This window comes from Toxorhynchites rutilus, chromosome 3 (genome assembly GCF_029784135.1).
Source record: "Toxorhynchites rutilus septentrionalis strain SRP chromosome 3, ASM2978413v1, whole genome shotgun sequence".
Lineage (NCBI taxonomy): Eukaryota > Metazoa > Arthropoda > Insecta > Diptera > Culicidae > Toxorhynchites > Toxorhynchites rutilus.
Window position 1 is genome coordinate 183,104,144 of NC_073746.1, and position 21,041 is coordinate 183,125,184.

The 21,041-nt window shown below is 42.2% G+C and overlaps 2 protein-coding genes across 2 annotated transcripts in view; both read right to left on the reverse strand.

Annotated features, from left to right (window-relative positions):
* The window catches only part of LOC129780466 (glutathione S-transferase C-terminal domain-containing protein homolog), a 20,444-nt gene extending 1,605 nt beyond the window's left edge, over positions 1-18,839 (reverse strand). Inside the window, exon 1 of the mRNA XM_055788780.1 lies at positions 17,738-18,839. Within this exon, the coding sequence (XP_055644755.1) occupies positions 17,738-18,839 (1,102 nt within the window). The remainder of the gene's footprint in view (positions 1-17,737) is intronic.
* Positions 18,840-18,864: 25 nt separating this feature from the next.
* On the reverse strand, positions 18,865-19,937 carry LOC129780468 (protein JTB). The gene is made up of 4 exons (XM_055788781.1): positions 19,585-19,937; positions 19,416-19,516; positions 19,088-19,321; positions 18,865-19,024 (listed from the first exon to the last, which is right to left on the reverse strand). The coding sequence occupies exons 2-4, from the start codon at positions 19,469-19,471 to the stop codon at positions 18,865-18,867; spliced, it is 450 nt and encodes a 149-aa protein (XP_055644756.1). The 5' UTR covers positions 19,472-19,516; positions 19,585-19,937.
* Between the last annotated feature and the right edge of the window lie 1,104 nt (positions 19,938-21,041).

The window sequence follows — 21,041 nt, forward strand, 5'->3', positions numbered from 1 at the left end:
AGCGAAACCCACTGCACAGAAAAGTACAAAGCAATAGATGATACAAGAAAAATTACGTCATCATTCAGTCACCATTTGCGGAGAGCAGCGAATGGGAAAAGAGATAAAACGCGAGAGTTTTTGCTTCTCACTGGAGCGGTGTTGCTAGTAAAACTATACGGTCTATATGAATATACATATTTCAAGGGATAGCGGCGTTAAAAATGGAAAATATAATCTGACTACCCTCCCTTAGCCTCTACCGAGCTAAATAATAATATAATTTGCACTCTCTGAGAAGCGATTTTTTCAATGAGTGGATCATTTGGCAAACACTGTGTAAAATTGAACATTTTTTTTATCGTGTGGTTAAAATGATCACATGGTGAAGGTAAAATGAACAATTACATATATCATGCTAAATGGGATAGATTTATGCGTTGTTCCTTATCTAAATTTGTTTAAATCATTATTGAAATAGTAGGTACATGTATGAATCAAGCTGAGATTATCCACCTAGAGTAGGAATTAGAATTTTCACATACGTACAAAAACGTAGTAAGAAACCCACAACGCTTCACATATTGAGGTTTGGTTTTGGTCGAGGTGGCATATTTTTTACAGGGTCAAAGCCACAAAAGGAACCCCTTGAAAAGCTACATTTGATGAGGTAAATCAGCTTTGGAAAACATGACATTGTTAGTGGTTATCCAGTGGTGGCTCATTTTGCCCCAAACAACAAAGTAATTTCGAATGTGAATTAATCACTGAAACCAAACAAAATATCTGTTTACCTCTCATTGAATATGTGAACAGTTGTCCAAACTGATGATTTGTCGAAGATATCAGGTCGAATAATTTAAATTTCACGGGAAATTCCTCAAATACGATGCGCACAAAAGTACATCAAAATGGCTACCGTGAGAGAAATTTCTGTTTTATTTTTTACATTTCACAGTTTCCTGCATAACCAGGTGTCTTGAACAGCTTTAAATGTTCTAAGAGTAGGACAATGAAGAAGTATCAATTTGTTTACAGTTAAAATATCGAAGTTTGAGCACTGGTTCATTTTACCAACCCTGTTCATTTTAACCTCATTTACCCTATATTTTTTGTCAAGGCTCATATGGCGTTAGCCTGACGGGCCGGGGTACAATATTTTGACAATATTTCTGATAAACTATGTTAGTAATATGTAAACGATTACTCGCGGTTGGCTCGAGGTTAGTATTACAATTTGTTGTCATAATGGAGATGTTGTAGTCTCCATTGTTTTGTACATCTGCCCGACACGGGATACTTCCTATTAAGGGGCCACTGACCATTAATCGGCGACGTCCCCTTAGTCGGTACCCCATATCAATCGTGGTGCATCTCACTTGACTAGAGGAATCTTGAATAGAATGGTCACTGGACGGTACAATCATCAGCTCGTGTGGAGTTGTCATGAATGGTACAACCTTTGGCTCTTGTTGAATGATCAGTGGGCTGCACAACCTTCGGCCCGTGTATCTGTAAAGAGTGTGTGTATGTATGTATTGCCGCGACTAAGTAGAAGTTTATCGATCGGATAGACGGGATATGAAACAGGGATACAACGAAGGAAACATCATTAATCGTTGACATCGGCGTTTCTGAGGAACAGGTATAGATGAAGCAGAAGATCAGGATCACGACTACCTAAGATGATCGATCACGACCTACATTCAATCCCTTGAACCATGCACTCGTTGAGACCTTAGGGATAATCGTGTGTATCCAATGACCGAACTCATCTTCACTCCACATGCGCTGCCGACTTACGAGCGTGTGCTGATAAGGAATATGAAAAAATTCGTTATAAGCAATTTGCCTTTCAAAAAGTGTGTCTTCTGAAGCGGCCACCTTAGCTAGCGAGTCCGCTTTCTCATTCTGTCCGCGGAATCGAGCAATGAGAATTTCGATCAAAGCACTCAATAGTTGTCTTATTCTTGTTAGCAAATAAGATGAGCGTTTATCAACTCTCATTGAGCGGATTGCCTCTATTGAGCTGGGACAGTCTGAAAAAATAAAATAATGGTCGATGGACAGTGTTTCAATGATCCCTAGAGCATAGTATATCGCACCCAGTTCAGCGACATACACGGAATAAGGATCATCGAGTTTGAAAGAAGCACTGGAACTTTCATTGAAGATGCCGAAGCCAGTGGACCCGTTTATGAATGAACCGTCAGTAAAGAACATCAGTTTTCCCATATTTTTCCAAAAATATCAACGAAATAACATTTGAGCGTAGAAGATCAGGATTGCATCGATTTTTTGTCGTATGGACAGATAAAAAATGACAGAGGAATTGCAAAAGTATGGGAAGCAAACTTGGTTGGAGATGCCTGGTAAAGAGTGCATGTCGTGGATATGGTACCCATGGTATGAAGACATAAAACTTGACTGAGGAGTCAGTTGAAGTAGATATTCGAAGTTATCAATCACCAATGGATTCATGATCTTGCAACGGACGGATGAGAAATCTGTAAGATAATTCTGTGAACCGAAGAGTAAGCGGTGGTGATAAATGACTTGATAATGCGTACCATCGGTACTTCGCGTACCTGCAGTTATAAAATAGATCCCAATAGTGATCCTCAGCCTTTTATCCAGTATTTCATATCCCTACCTCCCCGTGGTGCCGGCTGGGGTATATGAGTACCCACAGTGAAGATCAGGTAACCAACCCCAGTGGGATCTTGGTCGTATGCTAACAGTGAAGAGGGGTGGGGGGGTGGTGTGCTCCCCGGGAAAGAGGAGATGGATTTCTACTGAGCCCAGGGGCCCATGCGGCCCTGATGAGGTGGGAACCGATTAACGAAAGAATAATTGGTGCCAGATTCAGAACACGGGCGAGAAACCTTACAGCGATCCAGTGCTATGCGCCAACAGATGCTGCCGACCAGCAGGAGAACGAAAGTTTCTACAGTCAGCAGTGTGGTCCCAGAGAAGCTGGTCCATCTAAGAGAAGCTCAATACGAGGCGTTTTCGTGCAAGGCATTGCACAATGGCGTCTTGTCCGACCCAATACGGGTTACTGCCGGTGTGAGACGGCTACATATTATCACCACTACTGTTTCTTATCGTTCTGGAATGAGGTACTAGTTGGAGCTATTGACAAGAGACCAAACAGAGGATTGCTTTGGAATCCTTTAAGAATGGAGCACTTAAACGACCTGGATATAGCCGACGACATTGTTTTGCTCTCCCAACGCCGAAGTGATATGCAGAGCAAGCTAGACGACCTCTCCGAGAGCTCCCAAGCAGCAGGTCTCGCAGTAAATGTCGCCAAAACTAAATCCATGGTAGTGGACACTGACAATACCTCTAGCTTCACAGTAGCGGAACAAAGAATTGAACAGGTGGAAACGTTCCAATATCTTGGGAGCCAAACAACGCCGGATGGTGGTACCAAGACCGATATAGCCACACGGATCAGAAAGACCAGGGGTGCCTTTGCAGGTCTACGAAATATCTGGCGCTAAAATCAGATCACTCTACATACAGAAAACTCGAATTCATTATTCGTACGTTTAATCCGTACTACTGTACAGATTTGAAACGTGGTACGGCTAAGCGGAGACAACGCAAAAACTCCAGGTTTTCGTTAATCGTTGCCAGCGATATATAATTCGAGCATGGTGGCCTCAACTGGATATCCAATGTGGAACTTCATCGTCGATGTCATCAGCCCCCGATAGCTACAGAAATTCGCGAACGTAAGTGGAAGTGGATCGAAAACCGCTTTAGGAGAGGAGCAAACGAGATCTGCAGAGAGGTCCTCGACTGGAATCCACAAGGACAGCACAGAAGAGGCAGACCCAGAGGCTAGTGGCGGCGTAGCCTTACCAATGACATCCAAAATGTTGATACCAATCTTACCTGGCGGCTAGTGGAAGCCATGGCAGATGACCGTCGACAGTGGAGACTTCTGACATCGTCCTTTTGTTCTGCCCAACAGGCAGACACGGACCAATAAGTAAGTAAGAAGAGTAAGCGAGGATACTCCTGCCACTTCGAGACTCATCGTATGTGTCGAATGCAAACTACCCCAACGCAAGCAACGATATTATATCCTCTCCAGCTTGAAAATATGAATATCGTTGTTTTTCGACCATTTCGGGTTTCTCCGCAGAGAATTCGATACCCAGCTTGAGAGCTCACGTGAACAGATTGTTCAGAGTGTTTTGCAAAGACTTTTGCAGAACTATGGGATTAGTACCCGTGATGGAAATAACTCCATCGTCTGCCAGTTGTCTTGACGTGTAATCTCTAGTTAGACAATCATCTATATCATTGACATAAAAACTATACAAGAGGGGGCTTAGGCAGGAACCTTGTGGTAGGTCCATAAGACTGTATCGAGAAGATTCGAGCTGCCATAATTGAAATACATGTGCTTTTCTGACAGCAAATTGTACATGAAATTATTGGCGAAAGTCCACGATTATGAAGCTTCTCTAAGAGAATTTCTATGGAAACTGGATCAAATGTCCCTTTGATATCGAGGAAAACGGAATCTATTTGTTCTTTGCGAGCAAATGCGAGTTGGATTTCAGTTTTCAGTAGCCATTTAGGCGTTAGTGTATTCCCATCTTATCGATACACATGTTGTAAATTACACAATGCCGCCTTTGTTTTGGCTTAAGAATACTCCTATTGTTCGAACCGATGCATCAGACCGCATTACAATTTAATTTTATATCCATAGTTCTGTTTCACAATCTTTCGTCATCTTTCGAACAGCTTAAATATTTTATCCTCCCAGAACATCTTTGCCTTCTCGTCGAAAACTGCTGCGAGCCATACATGTGAGAAACAGGCTGCTTGGTAGTAGCTGATAATACAGAATGCATTCCGAATCCCACCAGAAACAGAGTAGATCTTTCTTCGGGCGAAGGCCGGATATGTAAAAGAATCAATAAGCATGGTATAAATCCTCGCATAAGCGGAAATGCTAGTGTTTCGCCTGACCTTTGGATCGTTTATATTTTTTTCCGAAAACCTACAGCATCACTACAATCAATTACAGAGAAATCAACATTCAAATTTTCACACAATTCATCGTCCGTCCATTCTTTGGAATGAATCTTTACTCAACAAATGAGGAAAGCATATCAGCAGTGGAAGACTTGTTGATTGTTGATTGTTGAAAAAATTTATGCCAAATGTCTTCAAATTGCATGAAACGCATTGCATTGCATTTATCTCGAAAAATTCCGTCAAAAATCGACTTTTCAGACAAAAGCGACCAAGTGCCCAAAAGTCAATTTCTGTCAAAAAAATTTGTTTCAAGATAACAGTAAATCTCGACGTTTCATGCAATTCTAATACATTTGGCATTGAAAAACTTTTTTTGAAAACCCCGATTTCCTTTACTTCCCCCTTGGGTGATTTTTTGAGTTTCAGAAAACTAAAATTTTGAGATCTGCGACAACAGTAAATGAAGTCCGTATGAACCAATATTTTGCAGAAGGTATTTTAACGTGCTAATCAACATTTCGTAGGGAGTCCCGTATGAAAAATCGATGACGATTTTCATTGGCATCCTAAACCATACGTTTTGCCTCGTATTCCGAAAAAAACGAAAAAATCCCAGAGTGTCGATTTTTGACGAAAAATTTTTTTAGAGATGACAGAAATCTCGACGTTTCATGCAATTTGAAGACATTTGTCATTAATTTTTTTTTTAGAAAACCCCCTCACCCAAAGGGGGAGGGTGATTTTTCGGTTTTCAAAAAACTCAAACTTTGACCGCTTTGCGACACTAGTAAATGAAGTCCGATTGAGCTGATATTTTGCATAGGGTAGTTTTTCGTAGGAATCAACATTTCTAATCAAGTACACATTATCCTCAATAAAGCAATGTTGTTCTTCAAACTTAATCTCGTTGTAATTTCATAAATTCGTCACACAATCTGGTTTCAATCTGGCTGGCAATCTGCTGGTGCGAGGGGCTAATCAATTCGAGCGTGTCTCCACAGTACCCCCTCCAGTTACACCAAAATTCGTATACGATGACCAGATGGTGTCACTTTAGTTTTAACGTCTTCATTTACTTTTATGTTGTCATTCTCTTCTAATACAAATGCAGCCTTGATTCGATCCTATTCGATCGACTGATATTCGTTGACGTTTTCCTGCCACCAACAAATCGAAAAACTTGTCACGGTCCTTCGTATGGTTGCTGTAAGGATTTTTTTACCAGGTCAATCCGTACGAATGCATATTTACAATCTTGAAGTGCTTGTTATTTGGATATCTTCTGTTTAGCGTGATGAGTTTTTGAGCTTGGTTTCAGATTATCGAAAATCTGATGCAGCTGCTGAGCGTAATCACTACGATTTAGTTGTTTCCCAGGTTCGTTGAAGAACTCGCCAGGTATATGTAATTGTTAGCCGTAAACTAGCTCTGCTGCAGAATAATTAAAATCTTCCCTCAACGCTGCCCGAATTCCCAAAAGTACCAATGGGAGCCTATCCGACCAGTGTTTCGCATCTACGCTTCTGTGAAAACGCTCCCCCAAACCGTTGGACTGTGGGTGATAAGCAGTCGTTCGTAAATGCTCCGTTCCCATAATTCTGTAAAGTTCTCCGAAAAGAATTGCCCCAAAATGCCTGCCTTGATCAGTAGTGATGCGATGCGGCACCCCAAAGCACACCCACGAAGACATAAACACTTTAGCCACTATCTCCGCCGTAATATCCGTGATGGGTACTGCTTCTGGCCAACGAGAGAATCTATCAACCAAAGCAACTGTTCTATCCTGAATCGCACGCAGGATAGTTGGACCAGTGGACTGTAACTTTGGATTTTGGTTTCAATAGACCTTAGGTTGCATGTAGGTGTCCACACAGAATTACCACGGGTGGGGTTCTTATGTGGATCTACACACTTGGTCTAAATAGATACACACTGTTCGGATAGGTTTTTCTTTATTTCTTCGATGTTACTTATACAATGGTTGGAATGAAACTGAAACTCTCTTAGCTGTCGATGCGGCTTTTTATACCCGTCATTGGGCGAACATACATGTTCATGTTTTCTTCCTTTTTCTGTTGCGCTTCGGTGGCATACCGAACATACTCCCCCCGATCGGTACGACTTACGATCTGCTTGGATGAGATGTACTTCGAATAGAATGGTTGTCTTCGATAGGCAGAATTGAAATTTTGTTGATAGGTCTCCGGAAAATCGAACCATCCACGGATACATCAACTGCTCGGATCAGACCGTCACTTCCTGGATACACTGCGGAGATTCGACCCAATTTCCAGTGGAGAGGGGGCTGGGTCCGGTTGTGTAGAAGAACAATCATACCTTCACGAACGTTGGGCATCACCTGTAAATTTTTCTTCCGCGGTTGCAGCGTGTTGAGATAGTCCTGGTTCCAAGCACGCCAGAAGTGCTCGCGCATTAGCCTAAGATGTTGCCAACGATCCAAGCGGTTTGCCTTGATATCTTCAAGCGATGGTTCGGCTGGAGCGATGAGAGGACGTCCAATCAAATAATGAGCAGGTGTAATAACTAGCGGATCGGCAGGATCGTTCGAAATACTATAAAGTGGGCGAGAGTTCAACACTGCTTCAATCTCAGTCAGGACTGTTACAAATTCTTCGTAGGTTAGCTTCACAGGTCCAACAATACGCTGCAAGTGGGTTTTAGCGGATTTGACTGCTGCTTCCCATAACCCTCCAAACTCTGGGGCATCTGGTGGAATGAAGTGCCATTCGATTTCTTTAGTCTGGCAGTACTGCTGAATACGTTGAACTGCTTGTTGATTCCGGAATTGACGATATAACTCATGTAATTCATGCTGGGCACCGCGAAAATTGGTCCCGTTGTCCGAATGTAGTTGTTGAACCAATCCTCTTCGGCTCACAAAACGTTTAAGGGATGCCAAAAAGGCATCGGTGCTTAGGTCGGAGACAGCTTCCAAATGAATGGCTTTAGTAGCCATGCACACATAAACTGCTATATAGGCCTTCGTTAATGTCGGACGGCGAGTTCCATGCTTGATCCAACATGGACCAGCATAGTCTACTCCAGTCACTGCGAATGGAGGCGATGGTACAACTCTTGCTGGCGGCAAACTTCCCATTAGCTGCGTCGTCTTAGATGGATTCGTACGGAAACATTTAACACAACATCGAGTGACTTGTCGAATAGTAGATCGGGCATTTAACAACCAATATCGCTGACGCATTGCGTTCATCAGGCCAGTCTGTCCGATATGAAGCAATTCGATGTGCATTTCTTGAATCATCAGTCGAACTATAGGGTCTTTGTCAGGTAAAATTATTTGGTGTCGATTGTTGAACGGCAATTTGGAATGACTAAGGCGACCACCAACTCGCAGTAAACCGTTACGGTACATCGGCCGGAGATTACCGATTCTTCTGCAGGGCTCATTAGCAATAACTCGTTCAATTTCGTCTCCTAAGTGAGTTAGTTGTATTATGCGGATGACAGCTTCTGACGATTGATACAGCTCACGAATCGTCAAGTGGGATCGTTCTCGTTCAGACGCAATCTTTTTGCAGTTCGCAACAAACCGCAGGATGTATCCCATTATCCTTTGTATTTTACGGAAGCTGCTGAATTTATACAAAAATGCGAAATGAGGACTACTCACGGCTGCTGTAGCTATAGCGGATTTCATTTCTGGTAACATATCATTGGGAACATCTTCAACATTTTCTGTTTTGTATTGTGACTTTGTGAGGAATTCGGGGCCGTTCCACCAAAGCATGTTTTCTTCCAGAAGTTCTGGTAGCAGACCACGTGATGTAAGGTCGGCAGGATTCTGCTGAGAACGAATATAATGCCATCGGTACTCACTCGTATGTTCTTGGATGACGGCGATACGATTCCGTACGAACAATTGAAGTAGGTTTAGAGGTTTCTTTATCCATGCTAAAACAATCGTGCTATCACTCCATAAAACTATGTCCTGGAACGTTATTCCAAGGGCTGGTATCACCTTCTGGAGAAGTCGCGTAAGTAATAGAGCTGCACAAAGCTCTTTTCTGGGTATGGAAAGGTCGTGTAAGGGAGCAAGTTTGGACTTGCTGCATAACATTCGAAGTTTGGCTGTTCCGTCGTTGAATATGCTTCGTAGATAAATACATGCTCCGTAGGCTACAGTTGAGGCGTCGGCAAATCCATGTAACTCGAAGGCAATTGCATTGTTAAAAGTCACACATCTCGGAACCTTTATTCGGTTGAGTTGTGACAACGAACACAGTAATAGATTCCACTTCTGGGTCAGTTCGGTGTCAACTGACTCGTCCCATCCTGCCTTAGTTCTCCAAATTTGTTGCACAAGTAATTTTGCCAGAACTATTACCGGCGAGAACAAACCAAGTGGATCGTAAAACTTAGCCACTTCAGCATAGATAATCCTCTTTGTAATTATTTGTTGTTGTATCGTTGGTTGCTTAGGTTGATTGGCGATATAAAGGGCATCTTCGTGGGAATCCCACAGCAATCCCAAAATTTTGATTACCTGGTTTGCTTCACAATAATCCATTGGTATTTGTTTCTCACACTCTTGCGGCGGTATGTGTTCCAGTAGCTCTTTCGAATTCGAACACCACTTATGTATGGGAAAACCGCCTCGACCAAGAAGCTGCCTTAATTGACGATAAACTTTGATAGCATCAGTCACACTTTCAGCTCCAGTGAGTATGTCATCCACATATATATCCTCCTTTACTATGCGCGCGGCAACGGGGAAATCACGTCCTTCTTCTTCTGCCAGCTGCACTAAACATCGTGTGGCCTGGTAAGGGGTGGAAGCTGTTCCATACGTTACGGTTTTCAATTCCAGTATTCGCAGCGGATGTGCCGGATGTTCTCTCCAGAATATTCGTTGGTAGTTCTGATCTTCAGCTGCCATTGATACCTGGCGGTACATTTTTGCTATGTCCGCCGATATTACAATTTGGTGTTTCCGGAATCTTAGTACAATGGAGAATAATTCGCTTTGTACTACAGGCCCGACGTGGAGAACATCGTTTAATGATAAACTATCAGGAGTGGGCTTCGCACTGGCATCGAAGACTACACGACATTTTGTGCTGGAACCGCAGAACAGCATGATGCGGCATGTAAAAATTGCGTTGATTAGGCAGGTCATTGGCTTCGTTAATTTCGTGACAGTGACCAAGAGTCTCATACTCTCGGATGAACTGAATATACTGCATCTGTAACTCAGGGTTGCGCACCAACTTCTTTTCCAACATCAGGAATCGCTTCAGTGCCAGGGCTCGACAATCATTCATCTTGTCAACATTCTTCTTTAGAGGTAGTTTTACAATGAATCGTCCGTTTGGGTCTCGCTTATACGTGGACAGGAAATGCGCCTCGCAAGCCAATTCGTCGGCAGAAAATTTGGGAACATCTGACACTTCTTCAATTTTCCAGAATTGTTGCATCATGGTTTCAACTTCTTCAATTGAAGCTATATTGGAGTGTTGGAGGTTTACTGTTGGAGAGTACGGTTCGTGAATAACTCCAGATACGATCCATCCAAGGTAGGTGTCGCGCAAATGAGGAAGGCCATCCTCTAGAAGAAGCTGACTTGGTTTGAAGATGTCAAAGAATATTTCTGCTCCTATTAGCATATCGATCTTTGCAGGCATGTGGAACAGGGGATCTGCTAGTATCAGACCAGTTGGGATATTCCACGAGCCAATATCCAGTTTCGATGTAGGGATAGTTCCAGTGACTTGTGTTGTGACTAAACAATCGAGGTTCGCATGAAAGCTAGATACACGGGATCGAAAACTAATGTTGATCTTCTCACGAGCTAAGGATCGCAGAGCATTGATGCCGGTGATTGGAACATTCGCACGTTTCTTCGGTACTCCAAGTCGATTGGCCATTTCCTCTGTCACAAAATTCACCTGAGAGCCGCTATCCAATAGTACTCGGCATGGATGAGGTCGGTTGTTCTGGTCAAGAGCATGCACCACCGCAGTAAGTAGTAGTACGGTTTTGGTTGGTTCCCCAACGTAACAGGAACATGGTGTGGAAATCGAAAAATCTTGTAAGACTGAGCTATTTTGTTTTGCAGTCATTGGATTGTACATCTGAGGAATTCGCAATGGCTGCTCAATTTCTGCTTTGATGGGAACAGAGACATTAGGTGTTACATTCGGCCGCGCATAAGATACTTCTACTTCATGTAGCAAAGTATGATGTCGTCGCTGACATTTACGACAAGTTTTATCAGAAGGACAGTCCTTGGAACGATGTCCCTTCCGCAGGCAATTGAAGCACAATCCAGCCGTTCGAATCATATTATTCTTCTGGACTGCAGTGAGGTTGTTCAGAGCTGTACACTGGAAGTTACGATGTGCACCGCTGCAAATTTCGCACACGTTTTCAGATGGGCTGGTGGAAGCCGCATGACATTTCTGCAATGGGTACTTTGGAGGTGATGAAAACTGCTTCGCCTTAGGTACAACTGGCATTTGACGCTGGAATGCACTCTCGCAGCTTTCTAGTATTTGACATCTCGATTTCAGAAAATTTATGGTATGCTCATACTTTGGGAGCTCTCCTTTCCGCTGCGTCGATTCCCAAGCCTTTCGTGTGGACTTATCGAGGGCGATGTTAATCAAATATACAATGAAGTGTTCAGAAACACCGGTGATATCCTGATCCAAGAAGCGTAAACTTTCTACATGATGGCTGACCTCATTCAGAAGTGCACGTAATTCTTTGTGGGATTCAAGACGCACAGGCTTGAGTGACAGTAATCCGTGGAGGTGAGACTCGACTATCACCCGTTTGTTTTCGAATCGCTCAGATAATACAATCCAAGCTTGCTGATAGTTTCCCTCGCTCAATATTCTGGCATCCAAAACTCCTGCTGCGTCACCGACAAGGGCTTTATCGAGATGATACAGCTTCAAAGCTTCTGAATCGCCAGAGTTCGTCATTAGGTCTTGGAACACCGCTTTAAATTTTGGCCAGTTGGAGTAACTGCCATCAAATGTCGGGATCGGCGCCTTCAAAGGCTTCTGTTGCACAATAACTTGCGGTGCTGATTTGGTTTGGGGGACGGTGTTGTTCATTGTCAGAATTAACTCTTCTACAGTTGTGGAAACGTAATTGTGAAGTTCTTCAAATTCAGCATACACTTCCTCTTGCTGATCAATCGCTTCATTCGGAATGAGTGGCATCGCTTTGCTATGGAACGTACTAAACTCAGCATAGGTCGCGGATAAATTTTTCGACATCACATTCAATTGTGCCAAACTGAGCTGCTGCTGGGACTGGAGTGTATTGCGGATTCGCATTACTTTATTTTGCACCTGGACTCGTTGACGAAAAATTCCTGTCAATTCTTTGACGGTTGTTGTATCCAATTCGACTTCCCAGTCCTGGAACCCGTGAAATGATTCGCTATTTTCAGAAGAGCCACGCTGAGGATCTGTTGGGACTGGTTGCTGTTCATCTGGAGGGGTTTGTTTTCCCGGAGGCGGCGATCTATCAAGCGGCATTTTTCTTTATGTGTTTCCGCGCACTATCACCTCGCGAATGGTTTTTACGTTTTGTCCGATTTACACAACAAACGGAATCAACTCGCGCAAAAGCGTTTTCGAATGTACTCGAACAAACTTGTTACAACGCGTTTGTGCACACAACGACACGCATTTTATAAAAACAACCCACGCGACAATTCGAATGATCGCGTCTAAACACGCAACAACGCGTAGCAAAACAAAAATTTCGGCACTTCTTCTTCGAAACACAGGTATCTCGGAAATCTCGTATCAGGTTTCTGGTATACTGGTTCTCCAAATCCGGTTCGTTTGAACCATATGTTCTATCCTGAATCGGACGCAGGATAGTTGGACCAGTGGACTGTAACTTTGGATTTTGGTTTCAATAGACCTTAGGTTGCATGTAGGTGTCCACACAGAATTACCACGGGTGGGGTTCTTATGTGGATCTACACACTTGGTCTAAATAGATACACACTGTTCGGATAGGTTTTTCTTTATTTCTTCGATGTTACTTATACAATGGTTGGAATGAAACTGAAACTCTCTTAGCTGTCGATGCGGCTTTTTATACCCGTCATTGGGCGAACATACATGTTCATGTTTTCTTCCTTTTTCTGTTGCGCTTCGGTGGCATACCGAACAGCAACTAAATAGCGGAAACTATTTGAAGGTGGAAGCGGACCAACAATAGCAACATGAACGTGACAAAAACATGATTTGGGAAGGTCAAATATTTACTCGAATTGGCGCCATAGTATGTCGCCAAACCTTTGAACGTTGGCAGTCGATACAATGCTCAACGAAATTCTTCACATCTTTGTTCATTCCTTTCCAAACGAATCGGTCGGCAAGCAGTTTACGAGTAGCACGAGCTCCAGGATGTGCTAATCCGTGGACAACGTTCAAAACAGTTTGACGATATTGTGGCGGAACATATGGTCGAACTTTACCTTCAATCGACACGTCGCAATAAATTGGAACTGTACAAGCGGGAAGGATTCGCTTTTCCAGTTTTAGTGACGACGACAGTAATAATTTTCGCATTTCGACGTCATTTATTTGGTCTGCTGCAACAGCACTGAAGTTAATCGGTGACGACACAGAATCCACTGACTGATAATACGTCAGCGACGAATATCACTAGTGAATTGTGGAATAAATTGCAAATAACGGTTTTCATGTGGTAGTCGTGCGGAGGAGTTGTATGATGAGGCGTGAGTCAACGGATGATGATTGGTATAAATAGTGAATGTGCGTCCTCCCAAAAGATGTCGAAAATATTGTACCGCCGTTTTCATTGCCGTTAATTCTCTTCCGAAAGTGGAGTACTTTTGCTGTGCAGACGAAAACTTAGCTGAATAGAAGCCCAATGGCTTCTAGCCACCGTTCGAGAACTGCTGCAATACGGCACCAGCTGCAGTATTTGAAGCGTCTACCATTAGCGCTATTGGTTTGGTTGAGTCGGGATAATGCAACAACACGGCATCAGAAAGAGCCTTCTTGCAAAGTTCGAATGATTCTTTTCCAGCATTTGTCCAAATCAGTTTTCGATTATCATTTTTATTTATTTCCTGGTACCATCGCACGGAAATCTGCTTGCTGATCACTAGCTTGAGGAATAAATCGTTTGTAACCGTTCACAAGAGCGAGGAAACGACGGAGTTGTATCACAGTTGAAGGCTGCTCGAATTTCATAATAGTTTCTACGAGATCCGGAAGAGGCATAATTCCATCACTACAGATAATGTATCCGAGAAATTCCACCTGAGGTTGGGCGAAACGACATTTCGCAAGGTTTATAACAAGGCCATTTTCTCTCAACCGATCGGAAACGATACGTACGTGATCCCGGTGTTCTTTCTCCGAAGTCGAAGCAATGCATATATCATCGATGAAAGTGATGACGAAATCCAGATCTCCAAATACCCGATGCATATACCGTTGAAATGTTTGCGAAGCATTGCATAAACCATTTTGCATCGTTAAAAACTCGAACAGTCCAAACGGCGTGATAACTGCAGTTTTTTCGATATCGTCTTCGTTAACCGGCACTTGATGATAAGCTCGTTCGAGATCGATTGTGGTGAAAATTCATTTACCCTGGAATGTATTTAACAAATCGTGAATGTGTGGCACAGGGTAACGATCTGGGACGGTTACTTTATTTAACGCACGATAGTCGCCTACAAAACGCCACTGTCCATTTTTCTTCGGTACACAATGTAACGGACTTGCCTATGGGCTACTAGATGGTCGACATAAGCCTAATTCGGACATAAGTTGTAATTCCTTTTTCGCAGCGTCCAATTTATCCGGAGCTAATCTCCGTGCTTTGGAAGCAACAGACGGGCCCTTCGTAACAATGTGATGCTTCACGTCACGTTCTTGCACTGCAGCTCGCATCGTTGATGGTAGCGTTATCTCGCGGTATTCCAACAAAAGATCACGAAAAGGATGTCACCACTGATTGTTGTTACACCATGCACGCAAGCAGTAATTAATCCACCAATTGAGTGAAGTTTTGTTTCACTACCTACCAAACAGTGATTTTTGAAGTCAACGAGTAGACCAAAAAAAGCTAGAAAATCGGCACAAATGACAGCAGTGTTTATGTCAGCTACCAGGAGATTCCAAGAAAAACGTCGTCGTAAGCCTAAATCTGTGGTAACAAATCGAGAGTCATAGGTCCTGATAATTGTTCCGTTTGCAGCATGAAGTTGGAACGATGTGGGTCCTTCCAAACGATCTTTTCTGATAGCAAGGATTATGGAGACATCTGATCCGGTATCTATCAAAAAACGACTGCTACTAGTACGGTCAAAGATGTGTAGGCGGCGGCTTTCAGGAGGTGCATCCACTGTTGCCGCTTCAAGTGGACACAAATCTAGTTTTGACGTAGGACTACGTCTTACATTATGGGTGCCAAATCAGAAAACAGGTCACGTTTTTATGAAATAAAGTTAACGTTAATAACTATTTTTGCTGCGAACGGATTTTATCGATTTGCACACCAAGCGAATCAGAATCTTTCTAAGATTTGTTTGATATGCTATACATTACATTCCCATGGTCTGTATATGGTTTAAATTGATGAAAATTGGAAGTATTTCCATTGAGTGTTCTGTCCATTTGTGTGCTTTCCCGAACAGAGCTGTCAACAGCGAGCAACTTATGCAGTCGCTAGAATAGAAACACTCGGAGACGAATGAATCGTTGAATTTGAAGTCTCCGTAAATAAAGGAAAAGAAGAAAAAGAAGAATAGAAACAACGAAGGAGAATAGCGAACAGAGAATATTTGCGAAGTAAGTAAGCAGTCGCTAGCGTTTAAGTATTGCATCTCCTCTGAGGAAAATTCTCAGAATCTTTGTGTGCCCGAAACAACAAAGATCGCTCATTCTGCTCGTTTTGTGTTTTATGCTTCTCCTCGAGCTGTGAACGTTAGCGAATATTTCACTAAAGTTTATCGCTGCAATTGTGTGCATCTGTTAGACGCGTGTTTGATGCTTGTTGAATGGCGATGCACGGAAGATGCCTCTCGTTAAATACTCAGTGTTAATTTATGTTAAGTGTAAAGTTATTTGTGAACTATCGACGTATTCGCAAATAATATCCGAAATGATAAACCAACAAATTAAAAAAAAAGATTGTGTAGTCCTACGTCCTGAGCGGTCGTGTCTCGGATACAACCCCTCGATTTTTTTTGAACTGACGAACGAACAGGGTTTTCGGCACTGATGTGCGTTTTTACCATATTTTCTATGGTACCAACATACTGTTTCATTTGAAGGTTGACGGGTTCGTGACTATGAGCGGATGCGTAACCCACTTGTTTTCAAACAGCGAATTTCAGCCGTGAGCGCGGCAATTTGATCTTGAATGGTGTTCAACTCAGATTCAGTCACCATTGAAGTAGGGGTCGACGTAGAGGCGACTGTGACGGAGTTTGAGGATTCCAGCATTTTATCTGCCATTTCTGAATTTTTCGACAGTGCATCCTCACTGATCGTCAAAACCGGCTTAATTTTTTCTGGCATTCATTGGAGAAAGAGCACTTTCATAATATTTTCATTTATATTAAGTCCGGCGGACAATTAACGCATGCGTGCCAGTAGATGTGTCGGACGCATATCTCCCAAATCACAAGCGTTTAGTAAGCGTTCTAATTTTCCTTGAGGAGAAATCTCGAAGCGGGAAATGAGTCGCTCTTTCACTTTTTTTTATATTTTTCGGTTGCCGGAGGGTTTTGCATCAAATCAGCAATATGGCAGATTACAGATTGATCAATTTTGCTGATGATGTGGTAATATTTTGTGCCATCAGCAACGACTTCGGCCAAAACGAATTGTGCTGCGGCTTGTGCAAACCACATAGCCTGATCATTTCGCCAAAAATCTAGTAGCTTTACAGAAACAGCGGCTGCTGTTTAATTTACTCTTGCGACTTCGTCCACCATTTTTATCGGTAAAATTATAAACGATCGTAGTGGATTATTCTTATCGATTTTCCTTTAAAAAAAACGTCAAATCGAGTGATTTCCGGACGCGATTTACTTTTAACGAACCGGTGGGGTCACCAATGTGGGATTCGAGTTGCGAGTGAGGAAACACGTTTTATTTTAATTACAAATCTGTATTCTCTTGTTCTAGCGTCGACTGATGGAAGCTTACTGAAACTTCTCATTCTGAAAAACGAACTACCTAAAATATATGATGGTATGTGTGTGTGTGTATACTTGGTGCGAGGGGCTAATCAATTCGAGCGTGTCTCCATAAGTTCAAAAATCAGGTGAAATCAGGATCATTTCAGAAAAATCAGAATAAATTGAGCGTTCGTCAAGATATCAGGAAGCGTACTAAAAAAATCTGGGAAATACTGAAAAATCAGGAAGGTTGGCATCTCTGGTTACGAGCACATGATAGTTCGCTTAGTAGCGGACACGCAACCAGACCCCCAACAGTGTTCAATACTAGTTGCAAATGTTTTGTCCAATACTGTAAAACTAGAGAGCTAGAGTTGTTAGAGCTATAGAGTAAGAAAGAATACAAGGCTTGAAAATAAACAAACAGGCACAGGCGCATATGGAAAGAATTACATAACCATCCATCGAATTATCTTGGTCAAGTAGAGGCGAATGAACTGAAAAGTTTAAAGCCTCTTTAATCCAACATCATCATCATTTTGGTCAAATGAGATATGTCTAAGAGATAAATACCTTCTGGTTTTGCGTCTATTGGCACATCATCCCAGTCAAAAAGGTTGCTATCTCTATCACCCGGGGCGCTACCGATGTCCAACTTAAGACATTTGACTTTGTCTAGGATGCCAAGTACCTCCGCCTGGTTCGTTGTGAGTATTTTCTCGCCCAGTAAATTCATCTTCTTCGTGTCTGCCTTATACAGACTATAGCTCTCCGGAACGAGCACTTCCAGCTGGTCCAACAGCAGCGCCTCCAAGTTGGACTGGCCCTCGGAGAGTAGGTCATTGCATGCGTTTTCTAAATCGAAGTCGTCATCCGCTGTAACTAGATTATACCAACTTACTAGTTTCGGTAGTTTCTTTTCGAGTTTTTCCAATGGAATCCGCTTCATTATGATGTTCACACAAATGTACAGCATTATATCGGCCAGCGTTTTTTCGTAACCTTCCACAAATTTGTGGTTGGCGTAGAAATCGAAACGTTCGGCGTCGTTTTCCAATTTTAGATATTCTTGATTCGACGAAATCTTTACATTGTGCACATTATTAATCAGTTTGTATATGTTGTGCACCTTAAGGGGTTGCGCTAGATGACTTTCTAGTTTTCCAAGGTCTTCTGGAAGAGTGCAGGATGAAGTTCGTTCCATTTCCAAAACGACACGAACACATTTTTCGATGTCCACCTCACAAAATTTAGTCCAGATTGATATTTCAGCAGGGGCCAGCAGAGTATTTCCCTTAAAGCCAAGGATACGCTTGGGATTCTTTGACAGCTCAATGTGACTCTTCGTCACGCGACGACAAATTCCGCAAAGACCGGAAATAACCCACGCGTTGCATGTGAGCGTAGGTAACTGACAGAAATTTGCGAAGTATGGCCAATGTTCTTGTTCGTAAAATTCAATTCCTAGCTTTTGAAGATTTACTACAATGGTGTGAGAGCTATCCATAGATTCAATTTTGCTTTGAACAAAATTAATTTGCACCTCCACACCAATCTCGGGTTGACTTAAGTATTTACAAAGAACTAAAACAATGTAGCTTTCAAGGGACACTTTCACCGTTAATCTATCCTCGGAGCTAGATTTGGTGAAGCACTCTAAATATAGCTTGATCATCTTTTCGCACTGTGGTTGAGCAAGTTTAGCAGGTCCCAAGTTGGTTCTGAATTTTTAGCATGGCCCTTCGATTGAGCGATTTTTGACGAAGAAACGACACCGCAGTTGATAAACAACCGATAATTGTTAGCGATATCTGGAAGGACCAAAAATGTTTCTCGTCAAGCCAAGCGACTCTATCACAGCTGAAAACCAGAAACAGGATTAAATTAAAATTGAGTCCAAGCGAAAAATATTCTGGCAAATACCTGCGAGTGACAATCTCTCCACTAAGGCACTTTAGCACTTCTTTGTTGTGCGTGTGGACACAGACCCCTTGTGATTTACTGGCTATTTCGAATGCTGTGCATGGATGGCAGTCCTTTATGACCTCATACGATTCACGTATCCAACAGGTGGAATTATTTTCAATAATAAACTCTTGACGACGTGTTCCGCTCTTCATCCATTTAGATTCGATTATCAACACTATGATTGTTAATCTGGAATAAAATTAAGATTGTTCTTTTGAATAAACACTACACATATTACGACGTAAAGAACAAGTGTTTATATATTCGCATGGAAATTACTCACAATATCAAACAACTTATTCCAAACACCATTCGCTTTTTGGAAAGATTTTCTATCATGTTTTCCTCTACATCAATTGACGGCGCCACGCGGAATCAATATTTCTGCTATTACGTAGCAGTTACTGTATTTCCGATAAACTCCAGACAAAATAGATGTATGATTCACTTACTTGAAACTGTTCAATATTTGCTGTTTTTTTCCTAGTTTTGTAAACGCATGTAATAATTTTTCAATAATCACTTTGTAGAAAACAACAAAGTAACTCAAATGTCACCACACGCAGGGAGTAGTCAGGGGTTAGACATCAATTGAATATAGGCTACCCAAAATCAAAATCAATATGGCGTCATTTGTTTATCAACATATCATTTACGAGGATTGAAATCGAAAAATGCGCTGCTTTATTCTAACTGCATGAGCGATATTCATATTTCGGTTTCACATGGAGCTGTTCACATTTAATATGGAGTTTAAAGTTAGCCACTATTCGACTATATAACCGCACCGAGTTGTACACAACAGTAATTGATTGAACCAAAATGTCAGTAAACCGCAGCAATATTGGGTACACTGGCAATATGAGGGATTTGACGTTTTAGTCGTACCCCTGGAAGTAGTTGGATACATAGTGCACTGATGCTAAGTTCACCGCTGATAAGCAAGGTAAATAGCTATGGGTAAGTATTTTACAACGCGTCGCGTTGTGTTCCGTGTAAGCTTTCTATCTTCCCAGTGTGCTCAGATGCAAATACAGTAGAATCCCGATTATCCGTGGAATAGTCTGGCTAGCTCACCGCGAATAACGAAAATCGCGGATAATGCAATGAAGGACTAAAAATGAGTTTCAAACACGAAAAGAAGGTATTTCAGCATGAAAACCAGGTTTTCTCAATACAGAAATCAATAAACTATCCATCTAGAAGGGTGTATACACCAATAGTCAGATAATGTGAAAGCCATGGCCAAAACAAAAGTTTCTGAACGGGAGACTGCAGGTTACGTTGCGGGAAGATCAATAAGGCCATCTTGTCCATCGCTGAATCGATAAACTTTATGGTTCCAGTTCCAGAAGCCACCAATGTACCATACATCAACTGACTACCACCGCCGTGTTTTACTGTGGTAACCAAATACTGAAGCACCGATTCTGGTTTCCTCCACGCCATCTTTCTTCCATCCGATTCAAAGAGATTGGTTTTCGGCTTATCCGTATAAAAGACCTTGTTCCTGAACTCCTTAGGTCTGGTCTGTTTACATATGCCTTAGTAAACTGTAGTCGTTTTTCATATTCACCTTTGAGATGAAATACTTTACACGGCCAACACGACCTCTCAGATTGTTCCTGTATGCTGCTCTCCGAACAGTGTCTGTGTTCTTTCGCATTTCCAATTGTTTATGATTTTATTTACTGTAGATTGAGTTCTTCCGACAGAAGCTATTTCCCACAATGTCTTTTCTCTACAAGTCTTACTTATTATCATTGTACGTGTAACAATAACTATTTCTTTCCTTTTACTTGCCATTTTAATAGAAAACATTTTCAAGCACCAACAAAAAACAAACACCGCCCAAGCAGTGGTTTGGTGTTGACATCACACACTGACGAGAAAAAGTAGGGGAGGTGGG

Bases quoted from the DNA above. Each gene is read 5' to 3' on its own strand.
- LOC129780468 (XM_055788781.1), bottom strand. From the start codon at position 19,471: ATGATAGAAAATCTTTCCAAAAAGCGAATGGTGTTTGGAATAAGTTGT. The intron at 19,322-19,415 runs GTGAGTAATTTC...ATTTTATTCCAG, and splicing joins GGAATAAGTTGTTTGATATT to ATTAACAATCATAGTGTTGA. The intron at 19,025-19,087 runs GTATTTGCCAGA...TCTGGTTTTCAG, and splicing joins GGAGAGATTGTCACTCGCAG to CTGTGATAGAGTCGCTTGGC.